Source organism: Apodemus sylvaticus, chromosome 3 (genome assembly GCF_947179515.1).
Source record: "Apodemus sylvaticus chromosome 3, mApoSyl1.1, whole genome shotgun sequence".
Classification (NCBI taxonomy): Eukaryota; Metazoa; Chordata; class Mammalia; order Rodentia; family Muridae; genus Apodemus; species Apodemus sylvaticus.
Window position 1 is genome coordinate 57,669,904 of NC_067474.1, and position 26,329 is coordinate 57,696,232.

The following is a 26,329-nucleotide window of genomic DNA, read 5'->3' on the forward strand; positions in this document are numbered from 1 at the left end:
ACCTACATATTAGAAGGAAGCCATGGACCCTTTGACTTCCAGATGTGTACACTCCCCCACGTAAGCTTTAAAAAAGTTAAAAGTGTTTAAGTTTTCTAGAGGCAGAAGCTTTTTTCTAATAGGCAAACCTATCAGCATCAGACGTTGCTTTCAAAGGAGGAGTGACCTGACAGGTAAGGAGGTGGGAAGGGCGACTACTGCATTGACTCCCTTCCCCTCAGCTTCCTGTGGTGGCATCAAGAGGGTGCACAGTGACTACAGCCCAAAGCATTCATAGACCGATGCCCCCCTCAAGGGAAAGTGGAAGCGTGGGCACGTTTAGAGAAGACCATAAACTGCTGTGAGACAGTACCGCAGAACATAGGGACTGTTCTGAAATATCTAAAACTATCCAGAAGACTGGGTGGGGGTGCACGCCTGGAATCCCAGCACTTGGGAGGCAGAGGCAGGTGGATTTCTGAGTTTGAGGCCAGCCTGGTCTACAGAGTGAGTTCCAGGACAGCCAGGGCTATACAGAGAAACCCTGTCTCGAAAAAACCAAATCCAAAACACCAAAAAAAAAAAAAAAAAAAAAAAACCAAAACAAACAAACAAAAAAACCCACCAAAAAAACCCCTAACCCTATCCAGAAATCATTACAGTGCTTGGACTAGGTTAGTATAGTGCAGCCTCCCCTTTTATTTTGGTGGTACTCGGGCTTGAACCCAGGGCCTCGGGTGTGCCGGATGAGTGCAGTACTACTGAACTATATCTCCAGCCTGCTAACTAACTTCTTTCTTATCCTGTGTCTTTCAAACAGGGTTTTTTTGTTTTGTTTTTTAATCTGTTTTCAAAAGGTAGCCAGCACATATGACACAATAGATGTAGAGGATCTTTAGTATAATTTGGGGAAAAAGGAGGATGCTTATCGTCTTCATTTAGTTCTGCAATTCTTTCTCTGAGGTCTTTTCTGCCTCTCTTGCTATGATGTGTGCAATAGCCACTGTAATTATCACTGTAATTATACAGTATTTTATGCCCTTTCTAGATCTAAAGGACCAACATGAAAATTTCAAGTCATTTATTACACATGAGCCTATATAAAATATTAACTGACAAAATTAACAAAAATCACATTGCTGGTGGCCCTTTGTGCCATGCCCTTCTTGAGAGAGCACATCATGGCTACTCCATTATTAAAATTTAGCATCTTTTGGTAAGGACAGAAGCTCATAATCTGAATTTACTTTGAGTTTGTAAGTATTTCCTGAAATCTTACTAAAGCAATAGAAAGCGATTTAAAAAGTCAAAAGCTTTCCACGATACATATATAAAAAAGAGACAAAGGGATATCAAGACAGTTTTAAATTTATGACATAGGTTGTAGAGGACAAAAGTTGTTTGTGGAGGGGAGAGGTAATAGAGGACAGCGACCCGTGCTCTGTAATTCTGGGAAGGGTTAGGCGGAAAACTGGAGACAGTTAACAAGGAAAAGGAAGAAAATGAGAAGATACGGTAATAAAATACATAATGCAGGGAATGGGGACATGGGTAAAAAGACTATTCCCAGAACTAAGGGAAGCTAGTTCTTGAAGAGGATTAAGGTGTGTTCATAAGAAACTTTCTAAGTGCCAGCCCTCAGAACTCTAACCTCTCCATAGAAATAAAAAACTCATGGAAATATTTGAAAACAAAGTTAAGGTGAAGTTTTCAAAAGTAGGACTAAGAAACAAAAGATACAAAAATGAGAGAAGGGAGGCCAGCCTGGGCTACATAGAGAAACCCTGTCTTTAAGAATTGAAACAGCAACAAAAATGACAGACGGGGTAAGGAAGATGTATCATGCACATTATTATTAATAGAAATAGAAGGCTAAACAGTGATTTGGTCAGGGGAACCATCCCAGAAAATTAACCAGGATTTAGCATAGTGGACGAAAACAGATGTGCAAATCAACGCCTCTTCTAGAGGAACATCAGAGAGCTGGGGGAGAACCCCAAACGGTTTCAGAGACGAAGACTAAGGTCATGTACAAAGGCATGGGCGCTAGACTGTGTGCACGTATGTATGTTTGTATGTATGTACATGTGTATATACATATATGTGTGTGTATGTACATGTGTATATACATATGCATATATGTGTGTGTGTATGTACATGTGTATTTTTTTTAAACGGAAACACCTTTATTGACAGTTTAGGACAGTTAAAGACAAAGATGAGACCACAGAAATGTAAATTTGCAGCACATGAATTAATATTCTCACCCTCATTGTCTCCTTCAGCACTATCTGCCCCAACCTCCTCATAATCCTTCTCTAGAGCAGCCATGTCCTCACAGGCCTCAGAGAACTCTCCCTCCTCCATGCCATCACCCACAAACCAGTGTACAAAGGCACGCTTGGCATAGATCATATCAAACTTGTGATCTAGGCGAGCCCAGGCCTCAGCAATGGCTGTGGTGTTGCTCAGCGTGCACACAGCTCTCTGGAGACCCTGGCCAGATCACCACCAGGTACCACAGTGGGAGACTGGTAATTAATGCCAACCTTGAAGCCAGTGGGGCACCAGTCCACAAACTGTATGGTATGCTTGGTCTTGATGGTGGCAATGGCAGCATTGAAATCTTTGGGAACCACATCACCACGGTACAGTAGGCAGCAAGCCACGTACTTACCATGGCAAGGATCACAGTTCACCATCTGGTTGGCTGGCTCAAAGCAGGCATTGGTGATCTCTCCTACTGTAAGTTGCTCATGGTAGGCTTTCTCAGTAGAGATGACGGGCATAAGTGGCTAGAGGGAAGTGGATGCGAGGGTAGGGTGCCAGGTTGGTCTGGAATTCTGTCAGATCAACATTCAGGCCCCAGCAAATCTGAGGGAAGCAGTTATGGAAGACACAATCTGGCTAATAAGGCAGTTAAGGTTAGTGTAGATTGGGCACTCAATGTTGAGGTCTATGACAAATGTCATAGATGACCTCATTGTTTACCATGAAGGCACAATCAGTGTTCCAGGGTAGTGTGGGTGGTGAGGATTGAATTGTAGGGCTCAACCACAGCAGTGGAAACCTGGGGGGCTGGGTAAATGGAGAATTCCAGCTTGGACTTCTTTCAGTAATCAACAGAAAGCTGTTTTATCAGCAGGGAGGGGAACCCAGAGCCAGTTCCCCCACCAAAGCTGTAGAAAACCAAAAAGCCCTGGAGACCTGTGCACTGGTCGGCCAGCTTGCAAATCCTTTCCAAGACAAGGTCAATGATCTCCTTGCCAATGCTGTAGTGGCCACGGGCATAGTTCTCGGCAGCATCTTCCTTGCCTGTGATGAGCTGCTCAGGGTGGAAGAGCTGGCAGTAGGTGCCAGTGGGAACTTCATCAGTAACTGGGTTCCAGGGCTATGAACACTGCCCGGGGCACCTGCTTGCCAGCTCCTGTTTCACTGAAGAAGGTATTGAAGGAGTCAATGGTCTTATCAATTGGCATCTGGCCATCAGGCTGGATGCCATGTTCCAGGCAGTAGAGCAGGTGTTGCTGATCTTGGCAGCAGCCTGGCCAATGTGGATGGAGATGTACTCATGCATATTTAGTCCTTTAAGTGGTCCTTGAAAACTGAGGAAGTGACGAGAGGGTGACAAAGGTCTCTCACCAGCAGACCTACCAAGGAGTGCGAGCGAGAAGCTGTGTGGTGTGTGTATTTTTAAGACAGGGTTTTTTTGTGTAGCCTTGGCTGTTCTGGAACTTGCTCTGTAGATCAGGGTGGCCTCAAACTCAGAGATTCTCCTGCCTCTGTCTCCTAAGTGCTGGGATTAAAGGCGTGTGCCACCACCATCCAAGCAGAGTTAGACTTTTTTTTTTTAAATAGCTATACTAGAATCAAGAGGAATAGTATCTTCCAAACTATAGAATTTATTGTTGGTCTATAATTCTTTACTTGACCAAACCAGAATCAGTCATAAGGACAGAATTTTGTCATATATCAGACATGCACACCTTCAAAACATTTACTTCATGTCAACCCTTAGAAAGTTACTGGAGGATGATTTCCACAAGAGTGTCCAACTAGAAAGAAGACCGCTTGGGTACATTGTAGCATGGAGGAGAGAAAGGTTGCTAGACTGGCAGGTGGCACAGGGAATGCCAATATGGGGTCTGTCAGGGAGGTGGGTTAGCCAATGTACTGTGACTGTTGAGAGGTAAGACTATTACAGTTTGAGGTAGAATTAGAAGAACGAGGCACTTAAATTTAATTTCAGGAGTGGCTCAATTCTAAAACATCAAAAAGAAAATCCAAGACTCTTCTCTTCTGTTTTAGTGTCCTTTTGCTTTTAGTTCTTGTGTGGTTTGGTTGCTGGGCTTATAGTCAAGCAGTGTGGCTGTTATTAAGGTGTCCTGGAGGTGGTGGTGCTGTTCTGAGTACCTCCTTGTCACTTGTCTTAGATCCACTGTGCACTTCCCCAATATCTTATTCTTTTATGGTGCTGGAGCTGAAACTCAGAGTCTTGCACGAACTAGGCCAGTACTTTTATCATTGAGCCGCTTCCTTAGCCCTATATCTCACAAACTGTTAAACAGTTAACAGTGATGTTATAAACACACACACACACACACACACACACACACACACACACTCCCATGCCTGTGTATATGGCCTTAGTTTTGGTCTCTGACATGTTTGTGGTCCTCCCTCAGCTCTCTGATACTCCGCTAGAAGGCCCTAATACCTTCTTGGCCACCTCTTGGTCTCTATTCTGACTGGTTGTATTGGGATAACAATACAATATTTAAAACCTTACCCCTATTTAGTTGTGAATACTACTTACAAACTCATAATGATATAAAATTGATTTAGTTGCAAATGAGAAAATTACCAGTGGAGATGGGAAGATGTATGTAGGAAAGATGTTGTCATAGAGCAAAATTTTTATTTTTCCATACTAAGAATTCTATGGGGAATAATCTGAGATAAAGCAATTTGAACTACAAAGGAAAATAGCTCAGAAATATGCAACTGAAACAAAATAGCTTTCAGGTGTTTAGAAGTTCTTTCTGTGCAGGGCAGCTTTAGGTGTGCAGGCATGATGTGGAGAAATGTCTGCAAAGCTATTGACTGAATTTTGAATGTCTGTTACATTGAAGAAAACAATTTAAAATAGAATACCATTCCTTCACATATGTGAGTGTTTTACCTGCCTGGTTTCTTTTTTCCGCAGTGGCAGTATGATCACCTCACAGCCACCTACCTTCTACTTCTAGCCAAGAAGGCTCGCGGGAAGCCAGCTCGTCTGCGGCTCCTGTCCTTCTCCTGTGGAACCGCCAGCAGCACTCCAAAGGCAAGTTGTAGAAGCCCTGTGTGGACACCTGCCCAGCTCCCCTGTAGCCTCAGTCAGCCCCACCACCACCAGTAGGAGTAAGCCAGGCGCAGGTGCAACAAAGTGTTTCTTCTGCAGTGCTGGGATGGAAACCCAGGCCTTGCACATGCAAGCCAAGTGCTCACCACTGAGCTCTTTCCAATGGGTTTAGACATCGTGGTGAGAAAATGGGAGTTCTAAACTTAATATGGCATTTAACCAACACTTTCTGTCTTTTTTCTCCTTTTCTCTTATGTCCTTTTATAGCCTATCATGCTTATTGGGGAACAAGTGAACTAAAAGAAAGAAATAGGATTTCCTTATAAACCTATTAGCTGCAGATGATATCATTCCTGTCTTTAAAAGATGTATTTACTTATTTATTTTAACGTATATGAGTTTTGTTTGCATGTGTGTGTATACCATTGTGTGTTCCTTGTGCTAGAAGAGGCCGGAAGAGAATGTCAGATCCAGTGGAGCTGGAGTTAAAGGCGGTTGTCAGTCACTTTCGGGGTGCTGGGAACTGAACCCAGGTGCTTTGCAAGAGAAGCCAGTGTTTTTATCCACTGAACCATCTCTTTGGCCCTGGATAAAGTTAATTCTTCAATGTGTCTTTCCTGTCTCTGCCTTGTGTACTTGACAGGGCTTTAAAAGGGAGTCAGGCCTGTGAATAGGCGACACAGGATATTTTAGTATAAACACTTTCATGCTTATCTCATTCATTGTTGAGATTTAGGCTTCTGTACTTGTCAAAGTTTGAGCAAAGTAAACTCTACTAGAGTTGGTTTTAAGCAAATTGTGATTCTTTTCCTCTGTTTCCTCTGTTGTGAATGTTTATAGTGATGGAGTTTCTATATTGCAAGCAACATGCCATTCTAGACTCCTAGCTCAGATTTGTTTTCTGTTTAATTCTCTCTTCCATAATTGAAATCTATTTTATATCATTTATTTATTTATTTATTTATTTATTTATTTATTTGTTTGTTTGTTTATTTGTCTGACTTATTTACTTTATGTATGTGAGTGCATGGTAGGTGTTTTTAGACATACAGAAGAGGGTTTGTCTGTGTGTGTGTGTCCCATGCTTGTGTGTGTCTTCGCACAGGCCACAGCATGCAGGTGCCCAGAGGATGGCTTTTTTGGGGGGGGGGGAGTTGTTTTGTTTTGGATTTTTTTTTTTTTCCTTTCGAGACAGGGTTTCTCTGTATAGCCCTGGCTGTCCTGGAACTCACTCTGTAGACCAGGCTGGCCTCGAACTCAGAAATCTGCCTGCCTCTGCCTCCCGAGTGCTGGGATTACAGGCGTGCGCCACCATGCCCGTCCAGAGAATGGCTTTTAACAGCTGATTGTCACGGGGGATTGAATTGATGTTCTTAGGCGAGCACCTTTCCCCGCTAAGCTGTTTGTCTGCTGCCCCTCCCTGAGTGCCCCTATTGCGTAAAATTTGGCTGCCTGTTCTTGGGAGGCTAAAGCAGAAGGATCACTGTGTGTTCTGAAGCCAGCATGGCCTGCCTGCATGTATGAATTCAGGCCAGCCCGTGGGTACAGAATGAGATCTTTCTGTAGAGCAGACTGCTTGAGTACTTTGTTATGTGGGTGTGGGGTGCTATACTACAGTCTTTGCTCTGTGTAATTCAGCTTGCAGTTTGATGACTGCAGTATTAGGCAGCCTACCTTAGGGTTGCCGCAGCTGCTCAGTGGAACAGTGTTCACTTAGCGTATGGCCTGAGGCCCTGGGTTGATGCCTAGTATCACAGAGAACAAAAGCAAAAAAAAAAAAAAAAAAAAATCTGAAAGGAAAATGTATTGTTATCCTCAGAAAGCGACAGTTGACCTTCTTTCTATTTATTTAATATAACTACCAAATGGCCCTAAATTAAGCCTTTTTTTTAAAGATCTCAAAACTTTTTTTAAATAAGTTAAAGCCGTTGCCTTCATGGTCTCTAGTTGGATTATCTGTTTCCAGCTTGTTTTAATTCCTCTTTTAGATCTATTTTATGGCCTGTCAGTCATGAGGCAGGTGGATGTTAGGGTCCTGACAGACCTCTCCCGCCTCTCCTCCCTTCTTGATATTTTGACCAAATTCTGGACTAATAGTATCAGTGCAATTGACCACTACGTAAGTCTGTGGAGTGAGGTCTTCTCACCCCCAGGCTGTATTCTGGGTAGGTTTGGAGAGTTCTGTTGGGCTGGTGAGTGCCCCGTGCTCTTGCCTGTCTGTGGACTGAATCAGCCCATCACCTTTCTCCATGCTTTGATCAAATCCTTTTCACTTTAGATTTATTTGGGTCCAGGAGGACATAAAATATGAGCTTTGCTTCTGATCAGGGTAATTGCAGGAAGGTATGATTTACCTCTACATTTAGAATAATTACTTGAGCCACATATATTCAGTTAAGATCCCTGGTGCATTCTCCTGAGCCCTTGGATTTTCTTGTTTTTGCATTTGCATGTACATAAAGTATCCAAGTGGGAAGATCTGAGAAGATACTCCTAGCTTCCATTCACTACATCGGAAATATTTACCTAGTTATTGCATTATTTGGGCAGTCATGTTACTGAACCAATTTTTACAGCAAATAGACATTTTAATGACCAGAAAACAAGCAAAAATCAAATTTTGAGTTTTTTTGGTGTTTGTGCTAATTAATGAACTTGAAAAGGCTGTATAGTTTCTTTGCACCCTAATAGGATGGCCTCTTTTTCTGTGATTTTTAAGAGAATAAGTACTTCTGACTTATCAATTGATTGATGGCGCTTTCAAGGACATAATTATCAAGTCTGAATCAGAAGTCTTAAGCAGTAGTGTTGCCAGGCACCATGGATGTGGAGAACAGATCTAATTGAGTTGGTACTTGCTCTTGGAATAGTCATGCTAAGGGAAAACACACTTGCACAGAAACACAAGGACTCTATACCTTAGTAGACGGGTTCCAGAATAAGTGGTTGCTGTGAGGACTTTGGGAAACAGGAGTGACCACCACTAGGAGATCCAAAATGGATTAGCAGTTGAATTTGAGTTTAGAAAAATGGAAAGAGGGAGAATAGTGACTGGGTAAGATAAATGTAATTAGCAGAGCTCAGGCACCAACTTGGGCTTGACAAACCTACCAGCCTGAGTTTGATATCCAGGTTCCACGGGATAGGAGAGAATTGGTTCCCATAAGCTGTCCTTCACATCCGAGCAAACACACAATCAAATAACTAAATGTCAAATTAGAAAAAAAATTCCTGTATAGAATTGTTTAGTCAAGTCAGGTGTGTGACACACACCTTTAATCCCAGCACTTGAGAGACAGGAAGGCGGATCTCTTGAGTTTAAGGCCAGTCTTACCTACTGAGTGAGTGAGTTCCAGGACATCCAGGGCTACACCTGAAAGCCTGTCTCAAAATACAAAAACAAACAAATAACAAAAAGAATTGTTCGGTTAGGGACGCTGCATGCCAGCTTTGCCTGCTCTGGAATCATCGCTGCCATCCTGTGTGCAACACTGGGCTTTCCTGACGCCCTAGACTTAGCATCGGTATTTTCTCAGCCTAGCTTACTCCATGCCTCTGACTTTAGGCTGTGTCTGACATACTTTCAGCTGGTATAGGAAAACAAAGGAGGAAGGGAAGTAAGGTGTTCTGCTGGTAGTGTTAGCATACCCGTGTCCTGTTATGGGCAAAGTGTTACCACAGGGCCCAGGTGTCCTCTTTATGGGGCATAAAGTCATAAAGCTAATTTACTCCTGGCCGAAATGATGAGCTTTTAAAATTTACTTGTACTGTGTGCTTTTAGTTTTTTCTTTCTTAATGGGCTGGAGAGATGGCTCAGTGGTTAGGAGCACTGGCTGCTCTTCCAGAGGATCCAGGCTTAATTCCCAACACCTCATGCTGCCTTACAACCATCTGTGACTCCAGTTCCAGGTCCACGGTCCAGAAGATCTGACACCCTCTTGGTCTCTATAGGCACCATGTATGCATGTGGTACATAGACCTGTATGCAGACAGAATACCCTTAAACATAAAATAAAAATCAGAAAAAATAAAATTTTGATTGGGATAGTGTAATGTACACGTGGGGTGTATATACATGCCATGGCTGGGGTTTGGAGGCCAGAGGACAACTTGGTGGAGTGAGTTCTTTCCTTCTACTTATATGAACTCTAGGGGTCAGCCTCAGGTCACCAGGACTGCAGGGCGAGCGCTTTACCTGCTGAGTCATCATGCTGGTTCCTGGTAGATGCTCCTCAGTATCAGAGGTTATGTCCTCTCCAACTTCTGCTTTGGAGAGGCTTTATTTGTAAATTTGCAAATGGAGTACCTAATATTTCTTTGTAATAGTGACAAGCTAAGTCAGTTGTAGTCCATCCATATAACATCTAGCTTGTCTCTTTGTTTCTGCTTCCAGAGTTTCTCCCTGTGCTTGGGATATGCTATTGTAAAATTTGAATCTCCATATTGATATTACTAACTTACTTCTTTTGCCTTTTAAAATTAATAGTCAAAGAATTTGAGCCTGGAAGATATGACCACAAGTGACGATAACTGTGGGACTGGATTAATAGACGATGAATTGTGTAAAGATGATTTATTAGCTTCCAAGACACCACAGGTGGGTAGTTTTATTACTACTTAAAGCAGAATGCATGTCTTAATTATAAACACATCTAGCCTAACAGGAAATCAACTCTGTGCTTGTAGATTTATTTACTCTCTAAGCCACTGAAGACGTTAATGAGAGATTATTGGAATATTAATGAGGGAGAAGTCAGTGATTTCAAAGTTAAGAAAACCAAGATTCCATTTTGGGGCACTTCATTGCCTCTGCTCTCTTTGAATGAACTGTAACTTGCATGTAGTTAAATAGCTGAGATTCGTCCTTTCTAGTGTTTAGCTTTGTGTTTTACAGTACAGAGCCACCAGAAATGCTGACACAGTAATTCTACTGCCCTCTCCCAGGTCTCGTGGCCTTTCTGTCAGCTCCTTTTCCTCTTCACTAAGGGCAGCTGCAGATATATTTTTCTCCTTGTTTAACAATTTTTGTTTTAATCCTACTTTAAGTTTCTTGGACTTCTTAGGTATGTGGTTCAAAGTTTTCCACCAAAGATGGGACTTTACAGCCAGTTGGTTTTTTTTTTTTTTGAATATGAAGTTTTGTCTCAATTCTCTTTTCTTTCTGTTCCTTGGAGTAATTTTGACCCACCTGTTTCCAGTTTGCAGATTCCCTTTCTAATAGTTCCTGAAAATGCGTGAATTATTCTAATGAGTCAGTCATCCCCCCATGTGTAGATGTGTGTGTGTGTGCGCGCGCGCGCGCGCGCGCGCGCGTGAGAGAGAGGTCCACATTGGGTGTCCTCTATTCTTCATCTTCTTTCCTGAGACAAGGTCTGTCTTTGAATCCAGAACTCAGCAGTTGGCTAGAATAGCTGTCTACTGTGCTTTAGGGATCAGCCTGTGTCAGTGCCTCCCCAGGGTTATAGACAGCCATCACACCCAGCTTTTACATGGGTCTTAGGGGCCAGTGCCTCCCCAGGGTTATAGACAGCCATCACACCCAGCTTTTACATGGGTCTTAGGGGCCAGAGCACAGGCCCTTGGAAATGTGCAACAGCCATTTTTCTAACCAAGCCATCCCAACAGCCACTGTTAGAATTTTTGTTTGTTTGTATATTTTTCAAGACAGTATCTCACTCTGTAGCCCTGGCTGTCCTGGAACTCACTCTGTAGACCAGCATGCCCTAGAACTCAGAGATCCACCCAGCTCTGTCTCCTGAGTGCAGGGTTAAAGATGTGTACTGCCACCATCTGGCAAAGAGTATTCTAACTTTTTTTTTTTTTTTGGGTCCCAATCACTGAGAAAACTTTTTATTTTGGTACATATTAGAGTTAAACCATGACAATGTAGGTATTAAGAAACATGACGTGGAGGCTGTGGATGGCTATTCTGAGCGTTGTCTAGGAGTCTGCTTGTGTTTAAGCACCCACTCTGAAATGAGGGAATCCCCGCCAGTAGAAAAGACAGATGATCTACCTGTGCCGAGGAGAACTGAAGACACTGTCAGGCATCCTGGTATGCCAGCAATGTCCTTTTGGTGGCCTTGAGTTTTAATAAGACTTTGTTGATTATTAAGGTATATTGTAAAGAAATAGACTTTTCTTCCTCCGTGTACTTTATCTTGGACCTTTTTCCTCCAGGTTACCAAACACTTGACAGAATCAAATTCTGGAGCATCTAAGTCACCAATGCCAGGGGTACACAAAGCACTGGCAAGCAAATTAGTGGACAAAGAGAACATGTGCACTCCCAAGTCTTCAGTGAAGAATGAAGAACAGTTTGTGTTTTCTGAGCCGAAGATTCCAGTTAGTAAGACCCAGTATAAGAGAGAACTACTCACCTCACCAACCCGCTTCACCACACCTACCAAAGGTATTTGCTAAGATTTAATTAGAGATTTAAAGGTTCAAATGTAATTCTTACTGTTATAAATAACACACTGGCTTTTGGAAATATGTAACCTTGTTGTGTGGCTTCAGGGGTGGGTCAGGTGCCTTTATCATAGAGTTGAGTTAGTGGAAATAGAGATAATACTTAACTTAGAATTCACAGTGGTGCTGTTACTTCCTTTTCCACACCTAAAGATTTATTTTAGATTGTGTGTGTGTGTGTGTGTGTGTGTGTGTGTGTAGGCTTGAAGAGGGAGGATCCCCTAGATGGAGTTACAGGTAGGTGTCATCCACCCAATGTGGGTGCTGGGAACCGTCCTCTGCCCCTCTCTGGAAGCAAAGCCAGCACTCTTAGCTGCTGAGACATCTCTCCAGCATTTGTGTGACTGAGTCATGGCAGTAGGATAGCCACTTAGAACGTGCCGTGTTTCCATGTGTAAGGATAGAGTCTTAGAAGAGTGGGGTGCTTGGCCAGGGCCCTGCATCCGGCTCTGCCTACTTCCCCCGCACTGGGACTCAGAGGCTGGCGTGAGCTCTTCTTACTGCTGGGTCTCCATCCGGTAACCTGGTCTGATCTGCTGTATGGTCGTACCCTGGAGTCCAGAGGCAGGGGAGCCTGTGACTCCTTCCCAGCCTTCAGGTGACTCTTCTTTCTCCTGGTGTCCTCTTCCGTGTAATGTCCACCAGTTTTTAAACTGTTTCTCCTAGGACACTTAGTGTTTTGGTCTCATCTGGACACATTCTACTGTGTCAGTGTAAGGCCCGTTTGCTAGGATCGGGTCTCCCCAAGAGGAGCAATCCATGTATGCAGCAGAGTGCTGGGGTCAAAGGCGTGTGCCACCACTGCCCGGCTTATCTTTGCCTTTTCAGACTGTGTCTTGTGTAGCCCAGGCCAGCTTAGACTTGCTGGTGTTGTGTAAGTGAGAATGATCCTGAACTCCTGATTTTCTTAGCTTCCATCTCCCAAGTGCTGGGATTGTAGACGTGCACCATTGTGCCTGGTAGGGGTGTGGGGAGAGGGGCTGAGAATGAGAGGATGAATATGTAGGCCAGAAGTCAACCGTGACTGTCCTTCAGGAGCCGCCTACTTTACTGAGACGGTCTTAGGGGATCCGAAGCTCATTAGGCTAAGCTGGCTAACATCAACCATCAGGAGCCCACCTACCTCTGCCTCTCTGGTGATGGAGTTAGAGGTTCATGTGGACACACCAGGCCTGTTTCTTTTCACAGGGGTGCTGAGGCCCTAAGCTCATGTTCTCATGTTCCTATAGCCAGGACTGTGAGCTAGGGTGTCCATTGCTGTGAAGAGACGCCTCGACCAAGGCAGCTCTTATAAAGGCAACGCTTAATTGGGGCTGCCTTACTGATTCTGAGGGTCAGTCCATTATCATCACGGAGGAAAGTGGCAGCATCCAGGCAGGCATGGCGCTGGAGGAGCAGAGACTTCTAGATCTTGTTCTGAAGGCAAACAGGAGAAGGCTGGCTTCCACGCAGCTAGGAGGAGGATCTCAAAGCCCATTCCCACAGTGACACACCTTCTCCAACAATGCAACACCCATTCCAACAGGGTCGTACTCCCTAATAGCACCACTTCCTGGGCCAAACATTTAAATCATCACACCAACCCAGCCATTTCCTAAACCTCATTCAGGAATTAAAAAGAAACAGACAAAACAACAAAGGATCTTTTGGCTACATAATTTCTTATACTTTTTTATTATTGATACTTTTAAAGTGATTGTAAAGGTTTTGGAATGTGGACAGTTTGAAATGTAGTTTACACAGCTTGTCCCTGCAACATCGTGTTAATGAAAAGCTTGATAGTATTTGGCTATTTTTCTTTAAACAGAAGAGCTTCCATGGAGAGCAAGTGGCTTAAGATGTAATTGGTACTCCCACTAGTGCATCTTACTTTTGTTGCAATGAATATTAATTCCTGCATGCGGCTCCTGTGTGTCACAGGACAGCTCTGTATGATAGCGTGTTCTGTTAGAATACAAAGATGAAGACTTTTTAACAGCCATTTTTAATTAACTTTTTTTGTTGTTCCTGTGAAACTAGGAAAAATAGAATTTATTAGTTAAAGACAAAATACCCGCCCCCCATAAAAATGTTATCAATATTACCGTTAAAGGGAATAAAGCCTGTGAACATGTGTCTTGCCAGGGATTGAACACAGGACCTTGGGCATGCTAGGCAAGTGCTCTCCGCTCAGTACAGCTGACAGAGCTGGGGCAATCAGCCACCATCCCAGCGGTCTAAAACGTAGACCATAAAAGACGTTAGTCAGTGGTAACCAGATGTGTTGCTGCACAGCTGCTGCGGACCATGTTGGAGCCCTGTCAGCGGCATGTGGCTTATGTTTGTTTTTCTAATAGCTAGAGCCCAGTGCCTGAGAGAAGCCCCAGTTAGAACGCCAGTGAATTCCGCAGGAGCAGACACGCTGACGACAGGTGTCATTAGCCCTGAGAGGAGGTAAGTGTTGCTTTTCCAACTCCATTCTTTAGTGTAGGTCATGGGATTACCCTCCTGCAGAGGGAACGGAGACAGACACTGCTGGACGCGGGACTGTCTGCATGAGGATGCTCTGGGGCTGAGCATGACTACTGGAGCAGTTTGAAGTCAGGAACTGGTGGCTTACAGCACGGCGAGCCGGGAGGGTGGGGACCCTGCTCCGAGGCTACTTAGGTCTATTTCTCTGCCAGTAGAGGACAGGTCCACACTGACTGCCAGCATTCCCCCAAGTGGTAAAATACTAATTTAGATTGCAAAGGGAACCACCTCACTGCTCTTACATGGAAAGTCCCAAGGCATAGGTGAGCCTTTGTTGCTTTTGTCATTGTTTTTAGATGCATGATCTATTTGGGGAAAATAGAATATAAACTGACTATTGGATGCTGCTTCAGGCATTATCAGTCTTATGTTGTTGATACTGTGTTTGACTAAGAAAGAACATAGTCTTATTCATTAGAGGTGCACGCAGAAGTGTTTCAGGGTGGAGGTATTATGATACCTTCTGGTGACTAAGCAAGTGCATATATGTACTTAGTCTCTGTATTGTCTATATACACAGAGAAAGCCACTGACCAGATATTAGCAGTTGTTGGCCCTAGGAGGACATGTGGTATTCTGATGTCTCAGTGTTTGATTTAAACAAAAAAGTGAAGGAGCTGGGCCTTGTGGCACAGCATAGGCCTGAATCCCACCTACTTGGGAGGCTGAGGTAGGACTGCAAGTTCAAGGTCAGCCTGGGCAACTTAAGATCCTGTCACAAAAATAGAATGTAAAAAGAGGCATTGGTAGAATGCTTTCCTGGTATAAATGAGGGCCGAGGTTCAATCACTGACATCTCCCAAATGAATAAACCAAATGAAAGGAAAGCTAGACTGATGTGGCAGGTAAAAGGTCCTTTCTGTGGGGACGGCTTTAGTCCCCTCCCCCAGGAGGACTGGGGTCATCTGGCTCTGCTCCCCTGCCTGTGGCCTGCCCTTGGTATATGGAGGGACAGGCACAGGAGCCGTGAGGGCAACAGGGCAGTGCCACCAGTGCTCTGTTGGTTTTTAAGGTGCCGTTCAATGGAAGTGGATCTCAACCAGGCACACATGGAGGACACCCCTAAAAGGAAAGGAACCAATGTGTTTGGGAGTCTTGAGAGAGGACTGGATAAGGTGCTCACGGCACTCACGAGGAACAAGAAGAAGGGCTCTGCCAAAGATGGGCCAAGAAAGCGAAAGGTAGGTGGGCCGGAGTCTGTTAGAGACGTCAGAAGGTGACTCTTAGCTGGTGTATCTAGCCCACCCTCCTCTGTTTGCTGGGATCTCTAACCCACGATGGCCTTAAGCCAGGGTCATCTTCTTCCCTCCGCCTGCAAGGTGCTGGGCTCAAAGGCATGTGCTGCCATTACCACAGGCCGTGGTGTCCTCCTGTCTGTCTGGGCTGTTTCCATCCCACCTCTGTGTGTGTGTGTGTGTGTGTGTGTGTGTGTGTGTGTGTGTGTACATGCCACTGTTGATCCACCCGTAGGATCCAGGAACTAACATATCTGGTGCCCTAGCCCTCGGCCTGTGGAGATGGTCCTTGGTAGTAGGGGGCAAGAAGGTGCAGAATCAATGACAGACTCCGGGAGTCAGGCGAGAGGCAGAAGCAGGCTCGTTTATTGTGGGATGAGGTGTGCTTTTATACCTTCTACCTGTGCCCCCATTGGACCGTGACGTCTCGCTCTCTGTAGCTGGCACCATCTGACTAGTTGTTCTGGTCATGGGCTCTGTTGTCATTTGTCTCCAGGAGTCAGACAGATTTCATGGTCGCCGAATGCGGAGGTAGCTGCTGTGTGTGCATGCATGCGTGCGTGCGTGCGTGCGTGCGTGCGCCACTGTGGGCCACCAGTCAGTTCCTCCTACACATGTCAAACACTTTGACCTACTTAGCCATCTTGCCAGTAGTAGATCCTTTTGCTTTTTAAAAACAACTATATCAAGTAACTTTGCTCTTCTTTTTAAAATTACTTATTAGTTCAGTTATGCACATTTTTTTGAGTAGTTAATACTTGCATGTTCTTATGGGGGATTTAAGAATGCAGAGGTGGCCTGGAGAGATGGCTCAGTGGTTAAGAACATTTGTTGTCTTGCAGAGAACCTGAGTTCAGTTCCCAGCACCTACATGGTGGCTCATAACCACCCATAATTCTAGTTTCAGAAGATATGGTGTTCTCTGTGACCTCTGAAGACACGAGGCACACATCATGCACAGACTTGCAGATAAAACAGTCAAACACATAACATAAAATAAAGACCTAAAAAAATATTTTCTTATAGATACAGAGGTAATTTAGGTATAGTCACCCTCTTCAAAGAACATATAACTATAATTCAAATAATTCAAGATCACACAGATTGATCACAGGACAACATAGAGGTGGGACACATGGGATATATATGGGAAACGAAGAGCTGCCCTTAGGCTGGAGACCTGAGCTTAGTTGTCCTGTGTCTGTCACATTAAAGAGTCCCTGACACACAGACACCTTTATAGGTTCTCATGGAATATTTACATTCGAGGAAAGTTAATTTGAATTTTTAAAAAACATTTGTTTAAAAATAGTTCCCCACGTGGAGGTCCGAGAACAACTTGCAGGAATCTGGTTTCTCCTTCTACTATATGGATTCTGAATATCAAACTGGTCATCCGAATTGGGAGTGAACTTACTCACTAAGCCATCTTGGTAGTCCTAGTTTGAACTTTGCATTTTAGTATGTTTAAGAAAAACAATGAGTTGGGAAGACAGGATGGAAGGCCCAAGGCCTGGCTAAGAGGTCTGCATCTTATTTAATAACCCTGTTATACTTTTAAATAGTTAATCTGTTGGTGTAGACAATATACTTGGTGGGGAAGGAGAAAACAACCTATTAGAGGTGTCTTCGTCACTGTTTTCTTGTTGTGATGAGATACTATGACCAAAGCAACTCTTATAAAAGAAAGCATTTCATTGAGGGCTTGCTAACAGTTTCAGAGGGTTAGTTCATTATCATCATGGTGGGAAGCATGGCCTTGGGGAAGCAGCTGTGATCTGCCTGCCATCAGGAGGAAGAGAGCTTCTGGGCCGTGCATGGGCTTTTGAAACCCTAAAGCCCACCCCAGTGACAGACTTTCCCCAGCAAAGCCACGCCTCCTAATCCTCACAGTCCTTTGAAATAGTTCCACTTTCTGGTGACTAAACATTCAAATATATGAGCTTAGGGGACCATTCTTATTCAGACCACCGGTGGCCTTCTCTTGGCCCCCATAGGCCTATAGCTATATCATACTGAAAACACGAATTCAGTCCAACTTTGAAAGTCCCAAAGTCTTTCATAGTCTTAATATTACTTAAGAGCCCAGAGCTCAAAGTCTCTTCTGATTTCACTAATCTCTTCAGCTGTTAACCCCCTGTAAAATCAAACCCAAAAAGCAGATCCCACACTTTGAACACACAATGATACATTGCCAATCCAAAAGGCTGGAAAGGGAGCACAGCAAGGAGAGTCCCAATCAAAGACAAAAGCCCAGCAGGGCTAACGCCAAACTCTGCATCTCCCTGTCTGGTGTCAAAGTGTTCTTCAGATCTCCAACTCCTTTAGCTTCGGTGACTGCAGCACACTTCCCTCCCTTGTTCTGGCTCCACACCCTGTTAGCAGCTCTCCTTGGTATCCCACAAGTCTGGCATCTCCAATATCTTGAGGTCTCCGAGGCTTCATTCACCCCTACAGCTTCACATGGCGGCCTCTCCTGGCCTCCATACAGGAACACCTCCGACATGCCTGACCTCAGCAGCGGGTAAAGGTGTCACTATGTAAGCTCAACGTCCTGAGTTCAATCCCTGGAACTCACATAACGGTGAGAGAGAAACCACGTCATACACATTGTGGTTCACTCATGCTCACACAGATGTCACGCCTACACACACACACACACACACACACACTTACACACACTTTATTTTAATGGGGATGTTTCTGATGAAGACAGTCTCCCCTGACTTTACCTTTGACTTGGCTGGGTGTTCTTCCTGTGTTTTCTTGAGGTGTTCTTATTGGAAAAGGTGTTGCCTTGGGCTTTGGTGTCGATGTGAAGTTTGACTCCCCCACCCTTTTCTTTCTAAGCTGCACTATAATGTGACTACAACTAGACTGGTGAATCCTGACCAGCTCCTGAGTGAAATCATGGCTGTTCTTCCAAAGAAGAACGTGGACTTCGTGCAGAAGGGGTAAGAAGCTCACTGCCTGCTGTCACTCCTCCCTCCCTGTCAGTGCATTGGGGCTCACCCTCCCTCTGCCCACGTAGAACGCCCCCCACTCTCCAGAGGGGTGCTGTGCTATCTCCATTGTTCATATTGATTTTCTTTTGAGCTGAGAACACTCATGGTCACCACTTTCAAGGTTAGACTTTCATTGCAGAATTGGAAAATCTGGACTTGCATTTGATGTAGGACAATCCTGTACATCCTATAATTTTCTGCCTTATTATTATTATTTATCAGCTGAAATCTTAATCAATAAAACACTTTGGACAAGTGAAAATTTGTAGATCACGTCTTTGTGACTACTTGGTAAGTTAAGGAAGGTGTTTTGGCTGAATGTCCCTGCTGAGAGGCTCTGGTGTGCCTCATGGTCTGAGGAGCTAGGTCTCTTCTGATCATGCAAATTGTTTCTATTTCTAAGAATTTCAGTAATTTATATCTTAAAATAGCTTAATTGTTTTAGTTTTAGTTTTCATTTTCTGTGTATGGCTGTTTTGCCTACATGTATATATGTCTATATGTGAGCTGCTCTGATGATGCTGGGAATTGAACCTGGGTTTGAGCAACCGGTGCTCCTAGCCACCAAGCTACCTCCTTGGCCCTACTCACTCTCTGAAACACAGTCTTACTACGGAGCCCAGGACAGCATGAGCTCATCTGGACCGCCTCAGCCTCGCAAGCACTGCGATTACAAATATGTTATCACAGCAGCTTCTAAATGCCTTTATGAAAGTAGCTGTGTACATCCTAACAGCATGCAGCTAGGACTACATAGAGTTCAACTTGTTTGTTTGGCCTTTTGAGACAGGACTTTGTACTGTAGTCCAGGCTGGCCTCAACTTTTGGTCCTCTTACCTCAGCACCCCAAGTTCTAGGTTATCTCAGGTTGACCTGGAACTCAATTAACTAATCCAGGATGGTCCTAAACTTTCAATTCCTTCCTCTACCTCCCAGCTCTGGGTTTACAGGTTTGTGTTGCTGTGGTCATTTTAGAGTTAATTTTAGACAATCCTTTGTGACTGGATCACACTCAGACTCCGTGGGTGTGTTACCTATGTGAACTCTTGCTTTTCTTTTCTCAGCTTCATTAGAACATGTTTCTCTAACTCACTCTTAAGTGCTTTTTACGTGTGGTGGTGCTTCTTTGGTCCCAGACGCTCTGGCTGAATCTCCTGGGCCTGGGATGATCTCCTTTGGCTGGTGATTCAGCAGTGGCTCACACGCTGAAATCTACCATTGTTTCCACCTCCCGATGGCCTAAGCCACCAAAGGGTCTTGACTCTCTTCTGTTTGCTTTTACCTTGTGACAAAGCAAAGGGCAGCACTCAGCTCTCCTGTGTGGTGTGATAGCTCAACCTTTCGTCAGTAAGGATGGATCACTTTCCCCAGACTACACTGCTTTCGTTTTCCTGTGAAGATCCTTCACCTTAGGGTGTACCTTTTGACGTTTCTCATACTGGTTGTTTATTTCTAAGGCATCATGTCCTTCTCCCCCAAGTCAGCATAACTAAGACAACGAGTAATGTTTTGTGAAACTTCATAATAAGTAATAAAATCAGTTGCAGTTGTGCCTGGTGGCACATATATTGTGAGTTTGAGGTTAGACTAAACTATACAGTAACTTCCAGGCTAGTCTGGGCTACCTGGAAAGACACTATTTCTTGTTGCTTGGTGTTTTTTGTTTGTTTCTCTTTTTTTTTTTGTTTTTGTTTTTGTTTTTGAGACAATCCCAGGGAACTCTGATGACCTCAACTGTCCTATGTAGCAGTGTGTAACAGCAGATAACCTTGAACTGTCTCTGTCTCACAAGTTCTAAGAGTCTATGGCCACAAGACCCTGTCTAAAAAAGAAACCAGAAATGCCCATACTTCTCAGGAACAATGCCTAATCATATGGTTAAATGGTTAGGAGAACTTAAATCTAAAATAAACTCTAGTGTTCCTTGTGGTTTTTTATGTATTGAAGCTCAGTAAGACATAACTCATTTAAAATATAAATTATTTATATGAATTTATGCCACTTTCCTAGTCAAAGCTCTGTTTTGTGCTGCTAGGGAAGGGAACCCGGCAGTGTTGAGATGCATGCCCTATGCTTTGGGGTGTGGGGGAGGTCTCCTAGGTCTTCTTTGCTTTTCTTTCTATTGTAAAGTGTTTTAGTAACCATAACTTCTACGCGTGTATTAGAAAAATCTCAAGGCAAATCTTTCTTTGGAGAGTTAATTGCTTCAGTTTACTTAAGTGAAAGTCACATGTTTCAGAGATAAGAATGTTCTAAAGTTTCCTTGTTTCCTCTTGTTGGGAACTGTGGAAATGGCCTCATGTCCCTAGATAACACATAAAGAAATGCCAGGCTGCCTGGGCACGTGTGACATGTGCAGCTGGCAGAGGAGGAAGGCTTTCCTGTGGACTGAGAGCGAGTGCTCTGAACGGGCTTTACCTGTCTTAGGGTCACCGCTCAGCACTGCGGCACAGCCAGGAAACTGGAGAGTGTGTAGCTAGAGGGAAATAATGCCACAGTTCCCCGCCGGCTCCTGGAAGCCAGGAACTCTCTGGCATCATCCAGAACACTACAGCTCCCTAACTGCCTGGTCTCTTGTGTTTTCCACAGTTACACACTGAAGTGTCAAACGCAGTCTGATTTTGGCAAAGTGACGATGCAGTTTGAACTGGAAGTGTGCCAGCTTCAGAGACCTGACGTGGTGGGCATCCGGAGACAGAGGCTGAAGGGCGATGCCTGGGTTTACAAGAGATTAGTGGAAGATATCTTGTCTGACTGCAAGATGTGACTGATGGGTGGTGTCTGTCTGTCTGGATGAACGTGGGTGTGCTGCGTACACAAGAACACTAGGAGATTGGTTAGGTTTTCAGACCTATCGGAACTACAAGCTCATTTAAATAGCCATCTTCAAGACCAATATATTTTTTGCTTTTTCAACAAAAATTTTTACTTTGTGGCTGAATCCAAGGCAACTCTTCTGTCATTGTCTCTTCTGTTTAATCACGTGGCTCGGTGTGTTACTGTTTTATATTCCCTTCCGTGAGGGAGTGCCAGCTCTGCCCTGTGACTCATTTTGATGAACAGTTTCTTTCTGAACTAAAACCATTTGTGAATATATCAAGCTCTTCTTTGTATCTGATTTTGATCCAAATAAAACCTCGAATGGCTTCCTGACTCTTAAGTAGAGATTATTTGGAGTGTGTTTTATCTGTTATCAAATATGCCTTGGGCAGAAAAACAGATAAGAATTCATTTGCATAATTTTTTCCTGTCTCTGATTTAAGTAGGATTTATTGAGATCGTTAACTAAGTCACAGCTGTGGTTACCAGAGTTAAACAACACATTTAATATGTGGAATAAAAGCGTATTGACTTCAGTAAGTATGTCCAGTCAACAATGATAAGTATCCGAACTGCAGGCCCCATGAAATGTTGCTTTATGGTAATCTCTCTAAGTCTCAACGATGGCTCCAAATTTGTATTTTTATTTCATTTTATTGGTCTCTAAAGGCCAGAACTCAAGTTACATTTGTATGGATTTTACCAATTAAACTAGTTGGAGAAAAAAAAATAGCACTGTTTCTGGTCAGTGGCAGGGGTTTTGTCATTCATTTATTCAATAAACATTCACTGGGTGCTTACAGAGTTTGCTTCTGGAGCTGAAGTGGCACTGCCCAGCAAACCAGGCAGTTCAGAGTCTGCCATGAGGGCCAGCTGTTTGCGTATTCACACATGATCTGAAGGTAGGAATGATGACTTGGGAAAAATAGCATTTGTTCTTGACAGATCCACAGGGAGACACTAGACAGAAGTGGGCGGTGTGATGTTCTTAACAGAATATAGGGGAAGGGCAAGCATTTCCAGGTGCAGCTGAATCGAAAGTTTAAAGGGAAATGGAATTGACATTAAGTATTAAGAGAAAATGGATGAGAGTTGGAAGGTTAGCCAAAAATAAACACTGGTGGAACTGAACACCCTACTGAAGGGTAAGGAAATGAGGAGCTTGTACTTTGTAGTGACAGCTTTATTGACATATAAGCACTCACTACAGGTTCCATCTTTTAAAATATTGATAACTGAGAGATTTTCAAAAAGCGTATTCATGGGACAGAGCAATGGCTCAGCGGGTAAAGGTCTTCGCTGCCAGCATGCCCAGCACCCGCGTGCAGGAGAGCACTGAGCCCAGAGCTGTCCTCACTTCTAACGCATGCCACGGCATGCTGCCCATCCCCACTCTTCTCCCGTGACAAAACTAGTGTAAGAAAGTTTTTATTAAAAAATAAATAAGGACTGGGGTATGGCTCAGTGGTTAAAACACTTGGTATCCAAGAGTGATAGCAGAGTTAGGATTCCAGAACCCTGCAAATGTCTACCTGGAATTCTAGCCTCAGAAGGTGGAGATGGAATCCCCCAGAGCAAGGTGTAAGGTCTAAATTTGACTGAGAGAATGAATTTGGCAAAAGAGTAAGGGAGGATGATAGCCAGCCCCAGCCTCAGACTCTGATGCACGTATGCACCCAGACCTGTGCACACACCTGTGCGCACACACATGCACACATATAAAAACGGGAAAAAACAAAGTTTATTCATATGATGGCATCACCACAATCTGATTTTGTAAGATTTGTATCCACAGAAACTGCACTGCAAAGACTTGCTCTCCATTCCCCCCAGCCATCCCTGATGGGCGTGAATCTGCTTTCTGTCTTTGCAGATGACCTGGTCTGTGTAATTTATATAAATATGCTCCAGTTTTACACTTGCTTTGACAAAGACCACAACCCAAAAGCAACTTAGGTATGCTTCAGAATACATGTCCGGGTCACAGTCCATCACTGAAGGAAATCAGGGCAGGAATTCAAAAGGCAGAAATCACGAGGAAACACTGTTTGCTGGCTTTTTTACAGACTTGTGTTTACTATCTTTAAGTTTCTTTAAGTGTTTATATGCCTGTGCCTATGTGTGGACTTACGGATGTTAGTGCAGGTGTCCTTAGATGTTACAAGAGGGTACTGAATTTCTTAGAGATGGGCTTAAGAGCAGTTGTGAGCCGCCTGACATAGGTGCTGGAAATTGAGTTTGGGTCCTCTGGAAGAACAACGTGTGCTCTTAACCATTAAGCCATCTCTTCAGCCCCAGAAAGCTTTCTTTCTTTCTTTCTTTCTTTCTTTCTTTCTTTCTTTCTTTCTTTCTTTCTTTCTTTCTTTCTTTCTTTCTTTCTTTCTTTCCTTCCTTCCTTCCTTCCTTCCTTCCTTCCTTCCTTCCTTCCTTCCTTCCTTCCTTCCTTCCTTCCTTCCTTCTTTCTTTCTTTCTTTCTTTCTTTCTTTTTTTTTTTTTTAAGATTTATTTTGGCCAGGCTGTGGTGGCGCACGCCTGTAATCCTAGCACTCTGGGAGGCAGAGGCAGGCGGATTTCTGAGTTCGAGGCCAGCCTGGTCTACAAAGTGAGTTCCAGGACAGCCAGGGCTATACAGAGAAACCCTGTCTCGAAAAAACCAAATACAAAAAACCAAAACAAAACAAAAAAAAGATTTATTTTCATTTATTTTATGTAAGTACACTGTTCCTATCTTCAGACATCCCAGAAGAGGGCATCAGATCTCATTATGGATGGTTGTGAGCCATCATGTGGTTGCTGGGATTTGAACTCACGATCTTCAGAAGAGCAACTGTCACTCTTAACCCCTGAGCCATCTCTCCAGCTCCAGCTAACTTTTTTTGTGTGTGTGTGTATTTTCTTTTTCTTTTTTATTATTATTATTATTTGATATACTCTTTATTTACATTTCAAGTGATTTTCCTTTTCCTGGATCCCCCCTCCCTGAAAGTCCCATAAGCCCTCTTCCCTCTCCCCCTCCCCCATTCCCCAATCCACCCCTTCCCATTTCCCTGTCCTGGTATTCCCCTACACTGCTGCACTGATCCTTTCCAGAACCAGGGGCCACTCCTTCCTTCTTCTTGGGCATCATTTGATATGTGGATTGTGTCTTGAATATTCCAAGCTTCTAGGCTAATAGCTGTTTATCAGTGAGTGCATACCATGAGTGTTCTTTTGAGACTGGGTTACCTCACTTAGAATGATGTTCTCTAGTTTCATCCATTTTTCTAAGAATTTCATGAATTCATTGTTTCTAATTGCTGAGTAGTATTCCATTGTGTATATATACCACATTTTCTGTATCCATTCCTCCGTTGAGTGACATCTGGGTTCTATCCAGCTTCTGGCTATTATAAATAGGGCTGCTATGAACATAGTGGAGCATGTGTCCTTATTACATGCTGGGGAATCCTCTGGTTATATGCCCAGGAGTGGTATAGCGGGGTCCTCTGGAAGTATCATTCCCAGTTTTCTGAGGAACTGCCAGACTGACTTCCAGAGTGGTAGTACCCGCTTGCAACCCCACCAGCAGTGGAGGAGTGTTCCTCTTTCTCCACATCCTAGCCAGCACCTGTTTTCTCCTGAGTTTTTGATCTTAGCCATTCTGATTGGTGTGAGATGAAATCTCAGGGTTGTTTTGATTTACATTTCCCTGATGACTAAGGATGTTGAACATTTCTTTAGGTGCTGCTCAGCCATTCGATATTCCTCAGGTGAAAATTCTTTGTTTAGCTCTGTACCCCATTTTTAAGGGGGATATTTGGCTCTCTGGAGTCTACCTTCTTGAGTTCTTTGTATATCTTGGGTATTAGCTCTCTGTAGGATATAGTGTTGATAAAGATCTTTTCCCAATTTGTTGGTTGCCATTTTGTCCTTTTGACAATGTTCTTTGCCTTACAGAAACTTTGTAATTTTATGAGATCCCATTTGTCAATTCTTGATCTTTATGGTCACTTGATCTTTGATAAAGGAGCTACAACTATCCAGTGAAAAAAAGATAGCCTTTTCAACAAATGGTGCTGGTTCAACTGGAGGTCAACATGCAAAAGAATGCAAATTGATCCATTCTTATCTCCTTGTACTAAGCTCAAGTCCAATTGGATCAAGGACCTCCATGTAAAGCCAGACACACTGAAACTAATAGAAAAGAAACTGGGGAAGACCCTTGAGGACATGGGCACAGGGGAAAATTTCCTCAACAGAATACCAATAGCTTATGCTCTAAGATCAAGAATTGACAAATGGGACCTCATAAAATCCAGCTAACTTTCTTATATGGCTCAGAACTACCTGCGTGAGGAATGGTGCTGCCCATGGTGGGCTGGGCCTTCCTACGTCCACTAATGATTAAGGTAATCCCTCACAGAAATGTCCAGGCTTTTCTGATCAAGGCAATTGTTCATTCTAGGCTTTCAGATGATTCTTTTTTTGTTTCCTTGTTTTTGTTTTTTTAAAGATTTATTTATGTATGTGAGTACACTGTAGCTGTCTTTAGACATACCAAAAGAGGGCATCAGATCCCATTACTGATGGCTGTGAGCCCCCATGTGGTTGGTAGGACTCAAACTCAGGATCTCTTGAAGAGCAATCAGTGCTCTAAACCACTGAGCCATCTCTCCAGCCCCTTTTAGATGATTCTAGGCTGTGTCAGGTTGGCAAAGCTATCGAGGACAAAAGAGGGCTTGAGAGATGGCTCAGTGGTTCAGAGCACTTGTCGCTCAATCAGGAGGACTGGGGTTCAGATCCCCACACTGACAGTGGCCAGCTCATAGACACCTGCGACTCCACCTCCAAGGGACCTCATAGCAGGCGGCTGCACACAGAACATGTGCACGCAAATCTTTTTCAAAAAGCAAAGCTAATTAGGGCAAAATGGGATCACATGTTACTTTCACGATCTACCTTCTTAATGTTTTCAAGATTTATTA

The 26,329-nt window shown here is 43.7% G+C and overlaps 1 protein-coding gene and 1 pseudogene across 1 annotated transcript in view; one reads left to right on the forward strand and one right to left on the reverse strand.

Annotated features, from left to right (window-relative positions):
• Positions 1-21,705, forward strand: part of Melk (maternal embryonic leucine zipper kinase) — a 56,493-nt gene extending 34,788 nt beyond the window's left edge. Inside the window, exons 12-18 of the mRNA XM_052176397.1 lie at positions 5,186-5,305; positions 9,810-9,920; positions 11,504-11,735; positions 14,131-14,227; positions 15,318-15,486; positions 18,391-18,494; positions 21,135-21,705. Coding sequence (XP_052032357.1) covers positions 5,186-5,305; positions 9,810-9,920; positions 11,504-11,735; positions 14,131-14,227; positions 15,318-15,486; positions 18,391-18,494; positions 21,135-21,312 — 1,011 coding nt within the window. The 3' untranslated portion in view covers positions 21,313-21,705. The remainder of the gene's footprint in view (positions 1-5,185; positions 5,306-9,809; positions 9,921-11,503; positions 11,736-14,130; positions 14,228-15,317; positions 15,487-18,390; positions 18,495-21,134) is intronic.
• LOC127680739 (tubulin alpha-1C chain-like) lies at positions 2,675-3,556 on the reverse strand (annotated as a pseudogene).
• Positions 21,706-26,329: the final 4,624 nt, after the last annotated feature.